This window comes from Pleurodeles waltl, chromosome 2_1 (assembly GCF_031143425.1).
Source record: "Pleurodeles waltl isolate 20211129_DDA chromosome 2_1, aPleWal1.hap1.20221129, whole genome shotgun sequence".
NCBI classification, from domain to species: Eukaryota; Metazoa; Chordata; class Amphibia; order Caudata; family Salamandridae; genus Pleurodeles; species Pleurodeles waltl.
Genome location: NC_090438.1, coordinates 301,209,461 through 301,223,472, shown reverse-complemented (window position 1 = coordinate 301,223,472; position 14,012 = coordinate 301,209,461). Strand labels below are relative to the sequence as shown.

General features: G+C 40.4%; 1 protein-coding gene across 1 annotated transcript in view; it reads right to left on the bottom strand.

The window, feature by feature from the left end:
• The window catches only part of FRMD7 (FERM domain containing 7), a 366,847-nt gene that overhangs the window by 155,296 nt on the left and 197,539 nt on the right, over nucleotides 1–14,012 (bottom strand). Inside the window, exon 3 of the mRNA XM_069206026.1 lies at nucleotides 8,122–8,164. Within this exon, the coding sequence (XP_069062127.1) occupies nucleotides 8,122–8,164 (43 nt within the window). The remainder of the gene's footprint in view (nucleotides 1–8,121; nucleotides 8,165–14,012) is intronic.

Here is a 14,012-nt window from a genome sequence, read left to right as displayed (position 1 = left end):
ATAAACCCCCTCGGTCAACAATTTCCCATCCTGATCACTTGCAGAGAAATGGCTAATCAAGTAGGACGACCAAACCCCTTCGGAAAGTGCCAATACTACTTTGATTGCTGTGTAGGTTGTTAATGAGGGACCAACATTTTTTTGAGTTTGGATCTTTACTCACACTTAAAAGTTTAGCCCAAAACTGACTGAAATGATTCTGATGGTTGTCATAAATGGCCTTCCTCTAGTCTTTCCTCAGTTCCTTAGATCTAATTAATAGGCACTCAGAATCAGGGCTCTTCCTAATTGCCCTTGCTAGTGTATTACGCACTTTTTTTAGGCTCCTAGTTTCCCTAGAAATGGCAAAGGGCCAGAATGAGGTGCAATTGCGAGCGGTTTGATGAAACCTTGACCATAGGAAGGAAGAGAATTTACTCCATAACTCAACTGGGGATGTACAACTGAGTCAACCAATATATTGCCGCTAATAGAAGAGTTCCATTTTATATGCATTAATGACTCAGAGCAAACGCCGCCACCCACAACTCACATGCCATCATGAAAATGGAAGCTAGATTTTATCATTACAATTTGGGGGCGGTGACCCCTCTGGCTCCGAGAAGAGATCAAAAACTTTTCAATTCGGGAAAACAATTTGATATTACAAATGGTATAATCCAAGTAAGAGTGGGACCGTCCATCCAACCTTGTCCAACAGGCAGGGGCATCATCTTGTAAACGGACATTCAGAACTTTAAAGCCCATGCTCTTTAAATGCATTACTACGTACTCTCCCAGCGGACAGTGCTGGCAACCCCGGAGCCTCAGTTGTTCAGGGACTAACTTACAAAGATCAGGACCTTCAAAAGCTTCTACAGTGTCCTGAAACAAATTTGTATTAAAATCACAAGTTATAAGGTAATCAGCACATGGATATTCCCCAGCCAGATCAGCCAAAATCTGCATCAGTCGGGATAACCTCCCACTTTTTCCTTTGTTCGGGGAGCAATACAAACAGTAATTACAATGAGAGTTTGCTGCAAGCACCCATTCCTAATCACAATCGCCTAAATCCAATTGTCATCCCAAGCCAGTGGCGAAATGCACCCTTTTAGTTTAACAGTGATATAGGTGGTCAACCCTCCCTTAGCACGGCCATTCTTACTCTTTCTGTAAGCGGGTTTCCATATTTGTAAACACTCCGGCAACGGGCAACTGGTTTCAGCTCAAGTTTCCTGAAGGGTGATTACATCGTAACTGTTAAAAAAAGATGTTAAATCAACAAAATCAAATGTGTGCACAATCCCATTAATATTCCACGAGCATAGGGACAAACATTCAAACACTGGTGCGAACCCCCCCCACCCACGGGGGACATTGGGGGCGCTGATACAGAAGGGCATAGGACAGCCAATCCCGTTTAATCACCCGCTGGGAGCTGGGAGCCGGGAGCCGGGACCTGTGCTGCTGGTGCCATTGATGGTAGTGGTGCAACCCAGAGCACTTTTGAAGAACAAAAAAGGCATTGGGGCTATGGGAGCCGTTAGACTTTGGGGTTCAGATAACAGCCCAGGATAACCCGACTCCTTATAGGGAGTAATTGTTATACCCCAAGAGTGAGAGTGGAATATACCTTTCTTGGCAAGAATGGACTGGGCTATAGGGGCAGAGATTAATGAAACCAAGCTAGATTCCCCAGCTTGAGATCCCCTTGAGTCACTAAATTCAATAGAGGCAATGTCAGTAGAAGCGATAATACTCAGTTCCGAAATGGCCTAGAAGAGTTGTAAGATGTTCCCTCTGTTCAAGATATCGTGAGGGCCCCTTGAGCGGTATTCTTGTATAGACACAAGTTTAGTAGTTGTGTACTCCAATGAGGCCTTTGGGGGACACAAAAAAGACCTGGGCTGGGACTGTTCCACAGTATTAAGCGGGCCCAAAAAGACCCTGGAGCCAGAGTGTCAATAGAAGAAGTTTGTGGATTGATGGCAACATTGAGGGCTGGCTCCAGTTACTATCAGAAGGCAACTTGTAAGAAATAGGAGGACTGGAGCCTGAACACTCACCACCAATAGTTCCATGAGCTGGTTTGCAATTTGACAGGGTAACTGCAGTGTGGACAAACATTCTACCCCATTAGAATTGAGCACACTGACAATTTCGCCATCTTCGGCAGGAATCGAAAGCTCCTTGGAGGGAAATTCAGTTTCCTGCAGAATGAAACTGGCCAAAGGACCTTGCACACACTCACTGGATGGTAAGGAGGGCTTCCCTGTGTAGCAGTCTGAGGGTTGGTCAGCAAAGTCGCATAGGGGGGCCTCCTGCGACAGCTGCGACTGCTGAGCATCAAGTCGAACCGCCAGTTGAACATTATTTGGGGACCCTGGGGGAGGTAGGCTCCGCCTTTTATTCTGTTGTTTCCAGAGCATTTTTTTCCCTTTTACTCAGTGGGAGCTGACAAGCACGATCAGCTCCTGGAGGCAATGAATGTGTTGGATCAGGTTGTGTGCAGTACAAACATAATGTGAAGGAACAGGCTCCATAGGATCGGTTCTAGTCAGAGGGCAGTTCTTAAGAACATGGTTGTCCAAGGTGTCATGCTCCAAGACTCCAGAAACAGCAGGGCGGGGATGGAGATTATTGCACTATTTGCTGGAAAGAAATAATCGTCCAATGTTTTTACTTTGGTTGGTTTCAAACCAAATCGGGATGGGACCTTGGATCTGACAAGGCCACCAGAGGCACAGGAGTGGCAGAGAACCTCTTGATTTCAGTAAAACCGAACTTAAAAAGGTAGACAGAGATGATAAACTTTCAATAATTGGGAACAGCAATATGATGCTTGAACAAAATTGGAGTTTGTTTGGACTTGAGTAATTAGCTAATTTAGATTTCCTATTTTGTGGTTAATCCCAGCTACATAGGTGGCCTATGTGTGCAACAAATCAACTTGGACATCCAATTTATCTGAGTGATAATTCAAAGCCAGCACAGTGGATTGGAGGGTTTGCAGAAGCTGTGGCCAAGCTGAGCCACTTACAGTAGTCTTAGAGATGAGCACAGGGTCGGGTTCCACCTCAGCACCACCCGTGAGCTCGCCCTAATTGAAATCAATTTGAGAGCTTGTGTCACCGGCCCCGCTAGATAATCTCGTGGGTAACATCGGATGAATGCTGCCAGTTGGACTACGGGTCCATTGCGCTGCCGGGGGCCTGGTTGGGGGGGCAGTGCAACCATCTGGCGACCTGCCCATGCTGCCAATAGAAAGCTGCTGAAGCGGCAGCTGGAGAAGTCACCCACTCTCTGGCGTCAAAGGAATGGTTGCGTTAAATAATGATTCGAGGAAGCTCATGCTTTGACGGAGTCACATCCTGTGATGCTAAATAGCTCACTTCTTGTTCTTGGGAAACTGACTGAGGAGAGGTGATGACCCCTACCTCAGGAGAGGTTAAAGAGGACTGAGATTTCACAGAGATGCCTGGTGAAACAGGACGATGTATTAGCGCTGTTGTTGTCAGAGAACCAAACACTGCGGATGAGGCATCCGTAACTACAGGTGCTGAGGTTTCACCCAGACTTGACACCGGCTTGATATCCCCACCATTTGCCTTACATTCCAACTTTAGTTTCTTCTTAAAATAGGCCAAAAGAGGAGACTCATGAGATTTCAGGGAACTTAGGTGCAATGGATTGGAGGCAGGAAGGTGAGAGTTCGAAGCTGCCTGGCTGGCCAAATCAACATTCAATGAAGAAGAAGCCACCATAATTGAGTTGGGAGAAATTTCGGTAGGTCCAATTTGCAGCCTAAGCTTCTGTCCACCTCCACCCCTACTTAGACCTACTTAGCCCTGCTTGTGGTGCCACTGGTCACTTGTCTTATGCCCAATCAAGGCTTCCTCTCATCGCTCTGATCCAGTCCTGAAAAAATCATCTGTAGCCAGGACGCTGTAGCCAGGATGCTCTGTAATCCAAGGCAAAATCCAGAGCAGGGCAGTCCTGCGCTAGACCCAAGGCCAGCTGGGTGCCGGAATCACATGGCCCCTCCAGAGGCCCTCTGTTGCTGGAGTAGCCCAAAAATCGCCAGAGGCAGCCAACAACTGCCTGGACTGCCAAGGACTGTCAGGGGCTACCGGGGCAAAAAAACAAGAAACAAGCGAAGGTAGTTCGAAACCCAAACATCATTCGAACCCCCTCGCTTGCTCACACACCTCCGGCCCGCACAGCTCACACGGGGAACAGCTTCAATGCTGAAGCCGCTGCAGCCGCTGAGCCTCACAGCTCCGTTGCTTCCCCCCTCCCCCCTCGCTCTCTGCGTCCTACGTCCTTCGCTCCGCCTGTGTAAAGATGTGCTTTTTTGCATATGCCTTCGTGAAATAAGTCAAAAAGTAAACTTCGCACTTCCATATTTTAGGTATTTTTACTTGTCTCCTGATCACACAGCCCCTTATTGCCCTTGCTTCACCCATTGCTGGGGTCCTATAGGACTCTTTTCTGCCCCTACAATATATTCTCCCAATCATCTGGACATCTCTCGCCCTAGGGTGCTCAAGCATCTTTTTCCATAGTAAATGTTCTTTTTGGGTGACTCATGGTTAGGCAGATTGTGCATCTGGGACCTGAGGCAATGCATGTCTCAAAAAATATTCAGTGGGGAGGGGAGGACTTAAATAGTTCATTTTAATAGGTTCCTGGGTCCAGACGTTTGCATCCTTAACTCAATAGGCATCAGAGAATTGTGACATTAGACCTACAAACATACTGGAAGCGGCTTTGAAAATGCGGTTTACACCGATTTGAGTAACTGCACAAAAAACGAAACACACAAAAGACAAGTTAAATGACAATAAGTGCCCTACCCCGACCGCTGTACACTACTTTATCCATATCACAGTAAGAGACACTTTGCTGAGTCTCACCCCCATCAGGTCTTCAGTTGCGCTCTGACACAACCTAATAGTCAATCGCAAACAGTATGTAGTGTGCTCGGGGCCTCCTAGAAATTGGGACAAAAGTAAATAATTTCCTAGCAGGCAGCAGTGATGAAGAAGGCACAAAGTCTGGAGACCACAGATGTGTGCATCACAAGTTGCACACAAACAGTGTGCTTGGATTTAGAAGGAGCACCCATATGAAGCCGCTTCCACCTGCAGGTATCCTCTCAACATAAATGCATAAGGTATTTGTATAAGACAGAACAAAACAAAATGGAAACAAAAGAAATGTATCATATTACAAAAACTACCCAGACTAGGCTACTTTTTTTTTCTTTTTTCAACTTTAATTCAGCTTTTATATTGGCTAAATCATGCTAAAATACTATACACAAAGTGGAAATGATTTAGAACGCTTTCGACAATAAATATGATTTGAATATCTACATTATTTCCAGAATTCTGGTCCAATTTACTATTTTGATTGGTACGCACATGTGGGCGGCTGGGTCTCACTCAGTAAAAAAGGTTTCACTGTATTCGGCTAAAAATGTCCACATATTTTCTTACCAAATCTTATAAATGTAGGCGATGACTATGCTCATTTTAAGATTGCTTCCCTGATTGTGTCAGCAATGTGGTCGAAGGCTTGTTTTGACCGCGTCATAATTGCCTAGGCAGCATATTATTATAAATGTAATTACCACTTTGATAACCACTAGATGGTCAAAACATGAATAACTGGTCCATGGAAGATGTAAAGGCCCTACCTGGAAATCAAAACAAATGAATTCCTTTACCAATGAATTATTGTAATTGTAATCATAGTGTCACTGGAACATGACCTTTCCTTGTGGAAACTAAAGTATGTGAGTTGGATATATTCTCGTGCACCTTTCTCTCCATTATTGCTTGGGTTTCTTAAATGCATGAATAGCATGATCGCTGACAAATGAACAACTGAGCACTCCAACACTGGCGGCAGACCAACGAACTAGCTAGGACAGTTCACACGGAAGCAGAGTTTTTGTTTATAATGCCTTCTATCATACTTGTACCTTTCCCGTGGTCGAATTTGCCTCCAACCTAGTATTTGTAGTTTTTTGAGCTTCTGATTAACTTTGCCGGTTTATCACCTTATTGATATTTTTTATAGGCCCCTTTCCTCCTCTTTTATTTTTTAACTGACTTACCTATTCATTTATTTTATGATTTAGGTTCCCTTAATATGTCAACGGACTTTTGGATTTATTTGTGAACTACTGTCTACTTTGAGGGAACACGTTTGCTTTGCTTGCTTTGCTTGCATGTATGCAGTATTATGAATGACAACAATAAAACACACCAAAATAAAATCATAACTAAACGGTTGCCAGGCAATCTAAACATAAGTTAAAACTGAAAAAGAGTTGAACAGACATAAACTAACTCTCTAATCGACCATGAACACAGTGTTTAGTTGTTATATCTAATTTATGCAAAATATACCTTAATATAACACTATAAGAAAGGCAATGTTCCCACTTTTCTAAAAAGTGTTACTCCAAAATTAGAGAACCTGCATATCACGAGGACTGTGCGTTACCAATGAGCTCATTTAAGATATTCCAGCTCATGGAACCTGCTACAGACAGTTCTTGCTTCTGTGCCTTGTATGATGATAACAAGGGAAAGAATGATCCCCTTCTGGAGCTATTATCCATGGGCTACTGTGATAGAAAACAGGAAGCCACTTACCCTTTCATTCACGATGCACAATCCACCAATCAAGAAACCAATTATTTGTCTTTCAGCAATATCAGAATCTCCAAGCTACCTGGACAAATTGGTTCCCGGTATGCAGTGATGCGGGTAAGCAGTAATGCTTTTGGTTAATGGGCTCAGGAGTCACAATCACTGTAGTGAGACAGTAACGATTAGGGATCTGGCAGAGAATTGGTAATGATGGGCTGTACATGGTGTAGAGCAGGGACAAAACAATGAATGGTAGTCAAATTTCAGTTTTGTCACAGGGCCTCGTCTACGTCATTCACTTTTCTGACTTCGAATTTCAAATATGAAAACAGTGAAAATAATGCGATTATCCGTGGTGTGAAATTATACGGTGATAACAGCAAACGTTGCTTAAAGGTTTATGCATGTTTATGGGCTGTGTGTACAGACTAATAAGACTATATCAGAACTGCAATACTGTAGTGAAAAACACAACATAATTTATTTAAGTCCAGTGTACCTACATAAACTAAAAAGCATGAGTCATGACTATTCTTGCTTTGTGAATCATACGTTGGACTTATCTCTAAATGTTTTTTAAATGTCATAAAATTCAGGTTTTTTGGAAATAGGTCTGTAATAAGGTTATTTTACTGTGTGACTTAACAATTCCTTTTTATTGCTAATGTTTGTGTAACGTTAATGATAGTCCTTAATTCCCACTGAGTAGGGTCGGTGAAATCTTGATAGTCATTGCCCTGCAAGTTATAATTTCCAGATGGAACTCTGTAGACCATATTACACTTACATATTGGTAAAATTCTATTTTTTAAACAAAGATTTGACAGACATATATTAAATTAATTGCAACTGTTTGCCAAATGAGAGATGTTGCTACCTTTGACAAATTATCTACCTAATTGTGCCAGCCTTTCACAAATGTCACAAAAGTATTTAAACTCCCTTATTCTATACCTCCTTACTCTATCAGTCTGACTGCTCTATACATAATTCAGTTCCAAATACTTTGTCAATCTTTTAACATAAGACTTCATCATTATCATGTAGTTCTGTTGATTTTAATTTGTTCTTTTATTCTCATCAAATAATAACAAATCTTCTTGATATTGTGTTTCTCTCAGATTATGTTTGCCTGTTTGTTATATTATTTCTATTTTTCTTTTTTTCTTACCTTAATTTCCTTTTTATTTTTTCATGACGTGCTTTGCTTTTTTCCTGTGTTTTTTATTTTAATTTTCTTTTTTAAATGTAAAATTCATTTTTTCCTTTATTTAGTGATTATAAGTAATCGGATTTATTTCTGATTACAGCACTTGAATTTTTGTATATTAATCCTGAGTTTTATAACAGTTCACATACACTTTTATAAATATATAGTCTTTAACAGGCATTTGTTACTGTTTCTGGATTATTTCAAAAAATTAATATGCATAAAAAAGAATAACTACATTGTTCACATATGTAAAATACTTACTCTTAATCTGCTTTGTTATTGGTTTAAGAAGTCCCAGCCAAACCTGCAAAACATGGACATGTAAGACAGTAGTGCCTTTAAACATTTCTTAAAACAGTCATGGCTAAATTTGAAAACATCATCATTAAAGTTATTACACCATGATTGTAGAAGTTGGTGTTCTTGTTCATAATCGCTAACTAGTATTTCTATATTTTTCCCTGATATTGTTTCTACTTTCAATGATTTAATGCTCAAGTCTTGCTTTATAAAACTATTTTTTGTATGACGTTGAGCCACTCAGGACAAAGGCAAAGGACATTACAAAGACTTCAATAAGATTTACAAAGCCACACAAGTTGTGATTTGGTCCTCCTTGCGTGGTTTTCTAAAGAATTGTAACACAATGCCTTGTATTGCATCACATTACAAGCAGGTAGGTGTTCTATAGGTAGAGGGTGGTGCTCCTGTGAACCTACACATGGATTCAATGCAATTGGTGATTTACAAATGTTTGTAAGCCAGGGATTGCATCAAATCAGTATGCTTTCCAAAGGATGGAGTAACAAGGGCAACATTATTTTTTTCTCCTTGTTATTTCCTCTTTCTATGCATAATGGATTCTGAAACACACAAAGAAAAAGGAAAATGCGTCTTTGGATTGTTTTTGTGTAGGAAAGTGCCTGTAACACAGGCACCATTGCAGCATGGTGCAAGGGTGCCTGCGTTGGTGCTGGGCAGCTTAGAGTGTGCCAGTTTTAGGAGGGAGCAGACATACACCACCTCTTTGTAGATATGTCTCTCTCTGTTTCAAGGAATGCAGCAACTTAGATTGCTGCCAGCATTGCATGAAACATTAGTAAATATGACCCTTGTTGAATGATGGGCTGAGCCGGTCTGATCACCTGATGACACCTCATTCTTCCTGTCACTAGAGTATATTAAAGCAAGCACAGTGTCTTAGAAGCAAACTGTCAAAAATGCTTTTATAAACTTTTCAAGTCTCGAACCATTTAAAAGTATACTTTTCCATAATGCACAAGGCAATTCTTTGCTTTACCTGTGGAGAGCAGGCCTGCTCACCCAAAAAAGACTCCATTGGCATCCAGTACATAAGGCAGCTAAGGCAAGAAAAGGCAGGATTCTTAATTTTATAAACCACATAAAAATGTATATGCTCCTAGAAGTCCCAGATCTGTAGCCTTAAGTTTGCTGTATTTGTAGTGCTTCTACAAAGAAATATGTCTACATCGGTCTTTGTATTGATTGGTCATGGAGCTATTTGGCTTGCCATCTCAATCTCCGAAACAAAGCAAAACTTGGGGACATTTTTAAGAGCTCCTAGCGCCATTCTAACGCCACTTAGCATCATTTTTGTAATGCTAATGTGGCGTTAGAAGGCCAAAAACGCCGCTCCATATTTACAAATGGTGCAATTCATGCATTGTGCCACTTTGTAACCCTTTGCACTGCATTATGCCTGTGCCAGGCATAATGTATGCAAAGGAGGTGTGCCCAGTCAGGGGAGCCAAAAAAATGGCACAAAGAAATCTAAGAGATTTCTTTGCGTCATTTTTTCTACACTTTTAATGCCTGCTCCAAGCAGGTGTTGAAAGGAGGGTTTTATTGGTTACAATGGGCCTCTGTGTGCTTTGCAGGATTAGCATCAACATTTTTTATGCTAATCCTGCAAAGCGCCGGACCAGCGTAAAAAATTGTGATGCTAGTTTCCTAACTACTGCCATGGTGGTGGCATTAGGGGAGTCCTAATGGGTGCAAAAAAAGTGGTGCTGCACTCTGTGCAGCGCCACTTTTCTTCAATATGTCCTATGGCTTTTTCAAAATGAGGTTTAGTCATTGTCTCCTAGTATTGTATGATATTTTTCATAATTTACCCCTCGCTCTCATTGCTGTGGAACCTCGCCATGAGTAACCCTGTTGGGTGGCGGAGAGTTACACAAAAATTAATAAATATAATCACTACTAACTAATTATAAGACTATAGCAATAAAAGGCACAACAGGAATGACCATGTCAAATCCTTTAAAATATTGCATCTTAAGATGAAATTACAGTTCTACATGAAAGGAAGATTTCTTTTTGCATAACGTTTTTTCGCATCCATGGGAGATGAGAAATTCAATTTTTTTAATTTAGGGCTCACTATTTAAGAATAATGTTACTGGGTAAGGACAATAAAACTCCCATAGAGAACCAGATTCTGCCTATATATTAAAAAGGCAGTTCAGCTACCACAATACATATCTCAGATAAATCTGCAAGGATTCCACGTGTTACTGTGTGAAGGGAAAAAGCTACCAAGTCAATAACAACCAAAGAGAACTCTAATGGGAGGTATAAAAGGATACTCAGCAACGAATCCAAAGAAAGCATAGTGTGAAAATATGTATTTGCCCTAGGCATTGTCAGAGTGAGGCAGCAAGACAGTGAAAACCCTGATGAAAAGGAGTAGAGAGGAGGTAGCGTTGTTCCAGGTATATATAGTAATGTACTGGAACATAAAAAAAATTGAGGAGGAGAAAAGGGAACCAAGAAAAGTCATTCACACTTTTCTAAGGGAGCTGAGATAAGTAATTCACATTTCTCTGTTCATTCTCAATTCAGTACAGGACCAAAAATCCAATACTTCTGCATTGAATATTGCTACACAGAACAAAATCTGCTGTTTTCTGCTTTTTCATTTTGCACAAAAGATATTGAGACAGAATCAGTACTCATGAGAAAGTTTTGCACAGGAAATAATGTCACAAGCCAATGTTGCATCACAAAAAACAGGGATCCAAGTGAAAATCAATTTTTCTGTTCTAGAGCTGGAGGACACTGTGGATAAGACGTTGTTGTAGGAGACACCACCATTTAGCAGGTTCATGAAAAAAACACCTCTCAGTGAGTTAACACATACTTCTCTAAATATGTAGTGGGGAGAACACTCAGATCAATAGAAGAAAATGACAAGCGGTGTCATGCGCTGAAGCTCTGTGCATTGGAAAAACCTGCAGAGTACCACCAAGAGACCACACCCGCTGGTGGGGTCACTCAAGCACAACTGATATACATGCACTGGGAAGAGAGGATCAGCAGTCTAATATGTATTGGCATCCTCTCTGGAGTGCGTAGTTTTGAGTCTGGCACTCACAAAAAGTCAAATGCATATGACAACACACAACTAGGCCGTGCATCAGCTATCAATGAACATCAATGGGCATCACCGATTTGCATTTATGAATCAGGTATGCCAATAGGGCATTCCACATATATTGTTTACATGAGCCGCAGTGCTGCAATGACACCATGTATTAAGTAATTCATGATGCCTAATCTGTACTAATGTGAAATGTGTCCCACAATTACCAACTCGGGCCTATTCACAAACTACATTGTGTAGTATGTTTAGTAGTATTACAATTATACTACTAATGTACTGCAAAATGCTAATGCATAGTTATGTGTGGAGGTTGACTTCCTCTTCTTTTTTTTAGTTCTCAGCACTGACTGCAGCGTCTCTGTACATGTAAGTATATGCTTTAGTAGTTAAGGTGAAAGGAATACGGAGGAGTGGCTCAAAAATGGGGAATACTTATGACTGATGGGGAGGAGATTAGGGAGGAGTAAGGGTGTTGTTGGACAGGGTTCTTGGGGAGTTTAGGGAAGAACATGCACTCACTCACAAAAGGATAAGCCCATTGCTATTCACAAACTGCTCTTTTAAAGTTACTGCAGCCATCAAAGGACCAAAAACAGTGGTAATTCACTCCAGCTCTAAATCCCACTACACACATGGCCAACCACTGATATTGCAAAACTCTCCCATATAAATAATGAAGGGATGGACTTAAAATTAAATCTCATAGGAAATAATGAACATCTCAAAACCATACACTGGATTAATGAAATGATTCATCATTTATGCCCTGAAAAATTGACTGTTTGACCTTGATTTGTAAAAAATATGCATCTACATATTTTCCTGCAGTGCAAACTGTTTGTAAAGTGGATGAATGTTTTGGACTACACAGTGGGAAAGTGTCACTCCAGCAGCTCAGCAGGTGGGTGAGGTGGGGATTAGGGCATTTTGTAGGATGTATTTACATGACTATTAATGTCACACAATCTACTGCACACTTTTACACATGAATTCACAGACTTTCAAATGCTTAAACATGGGTAAGAGGATATTAGTGCTAGAGTGGAGGTAGTAAAGACTAGAAGGTACTATTAGCAGCAGTTTTAATCATTTCTCATCACCTAAAGGTTAAATTGGCTACATTGATTTATGTGATGCCATACACTCAGTGGGCAAACACATGGAAATTTCACCAGTCCATTTCACCAGTCCATTCTGAGATTAGGTTGATCTGACGAAATCTTTGTACTAATGGAACAGACTTAAAACATAATTTGAAATTTCATTGGATTGAAATAAAGCCATAAGGAAATTTGGCCCCAATTTACTTTTTGGTGGTCGGGCTGTCCTCCACCAGGGCGGTGGATAAATTCACTCTGTCACTCTTGCAGAGGTCCTGACTTCATAATTTATAAATGTCAATCAAGCCAATGGACATTTAATGCATTGACGGGGACCACAGTCAAAGGTGTTCCTATCAAAGCGTTGTAGCTTTGCTGCATAGCTTTGTCAAACATGATGAGGTCATATGGCAAAGTTGCATTTTTTTATTTTAAAAAACCAAACCCCATATCAGGTTGTTGGTTTTGAAAATAAAAAAAAACATAACCCCTGTAACATTGCAGTTACCTCCCGTGGTGGGGGGGAGGGGTATTTTGCAGTTTTTCCTGCCCCTTTCAGTCAGGGTTTTCAAGGTGATGACAGGCAGTAAAACCTGACCTGTATACCTTGCCATCTAAATTAGATGGTCAAACATTCAGGTCAACCTCCGATGGCTCTTACTCTGTCCAGCAGTCAAAGGGGTCTAACCACGGCGGAGACAGAGTCATCTTCTCAGTGGTTACAGCAAAGGTCCGCCCGCAATAAAATCTGGCTGGCAGACCATTATGTTGATGGAAATTATACTCAATCACCATTGCGATGGAGTACCCCTTCTGCCAATCATTTTCCAAATATACATTTACATACAAAAATGTCATTTTATTGAAAGACAACATTAAATAAAGTTTTCAAGCATTAATTTTCACAAATTTTCAACCTTTGTCTATAAAAGAAATAGTCGTTCTTTTATATTTATACCGGTGGCCATTTTCATTTCTTTTTACATATCTGCTGTTTCAGCATCATTTTCAAAATTCAGTTGAACAGCTGAGTTCTGAAGGTAAATGCTCTTTAAATGTATTAATCAAATAGAATAGGGGTACAGTTTATTGCACAGACAGTCTAAGAGAGGCTGTAGTGTAAAAAAAAATATATTTTTTGTTCTTGGATTGTTTATTTCATTCCTACACGTTTCGCCAGAGACTATACGCACTGCATGCCAAATTTTGCATGAAAGTTTGAATTTTAACTTTTAAATTTGATGTGTAGGTATTTTTTGTATTGTACTTTAAAATGATACATTTATTTTTAGAAGTTTAAGTTAAATGCATATTTGCCCTTTTTGGAAATGCATTTTGTCTATTTTATTTTTAGATGTTTTAGATTTTCTAGGCTATATTGCATTTTTTAAAAAGGAATCCTTTTTAAGTTTTTGGTGTGCTGTAGTGTGTATTGACTGTAGAAAGGGAAGTGCTGCAGTGACTGTAGAAAGGGAGGTCTAGTGTTTTTTACTCTTCTTCAATCCCTCCCCTTTTTGCTTGTTTAATGAAATATTTAATGAAATATTTTTTTAAGGATTGAGTTTTTGAAGGGTTTCTCACAAAGGTTAATTTTGAATTACTGATAAGTATTTGTAAAAAGATGATAGGATGCAAAACTGCTAACA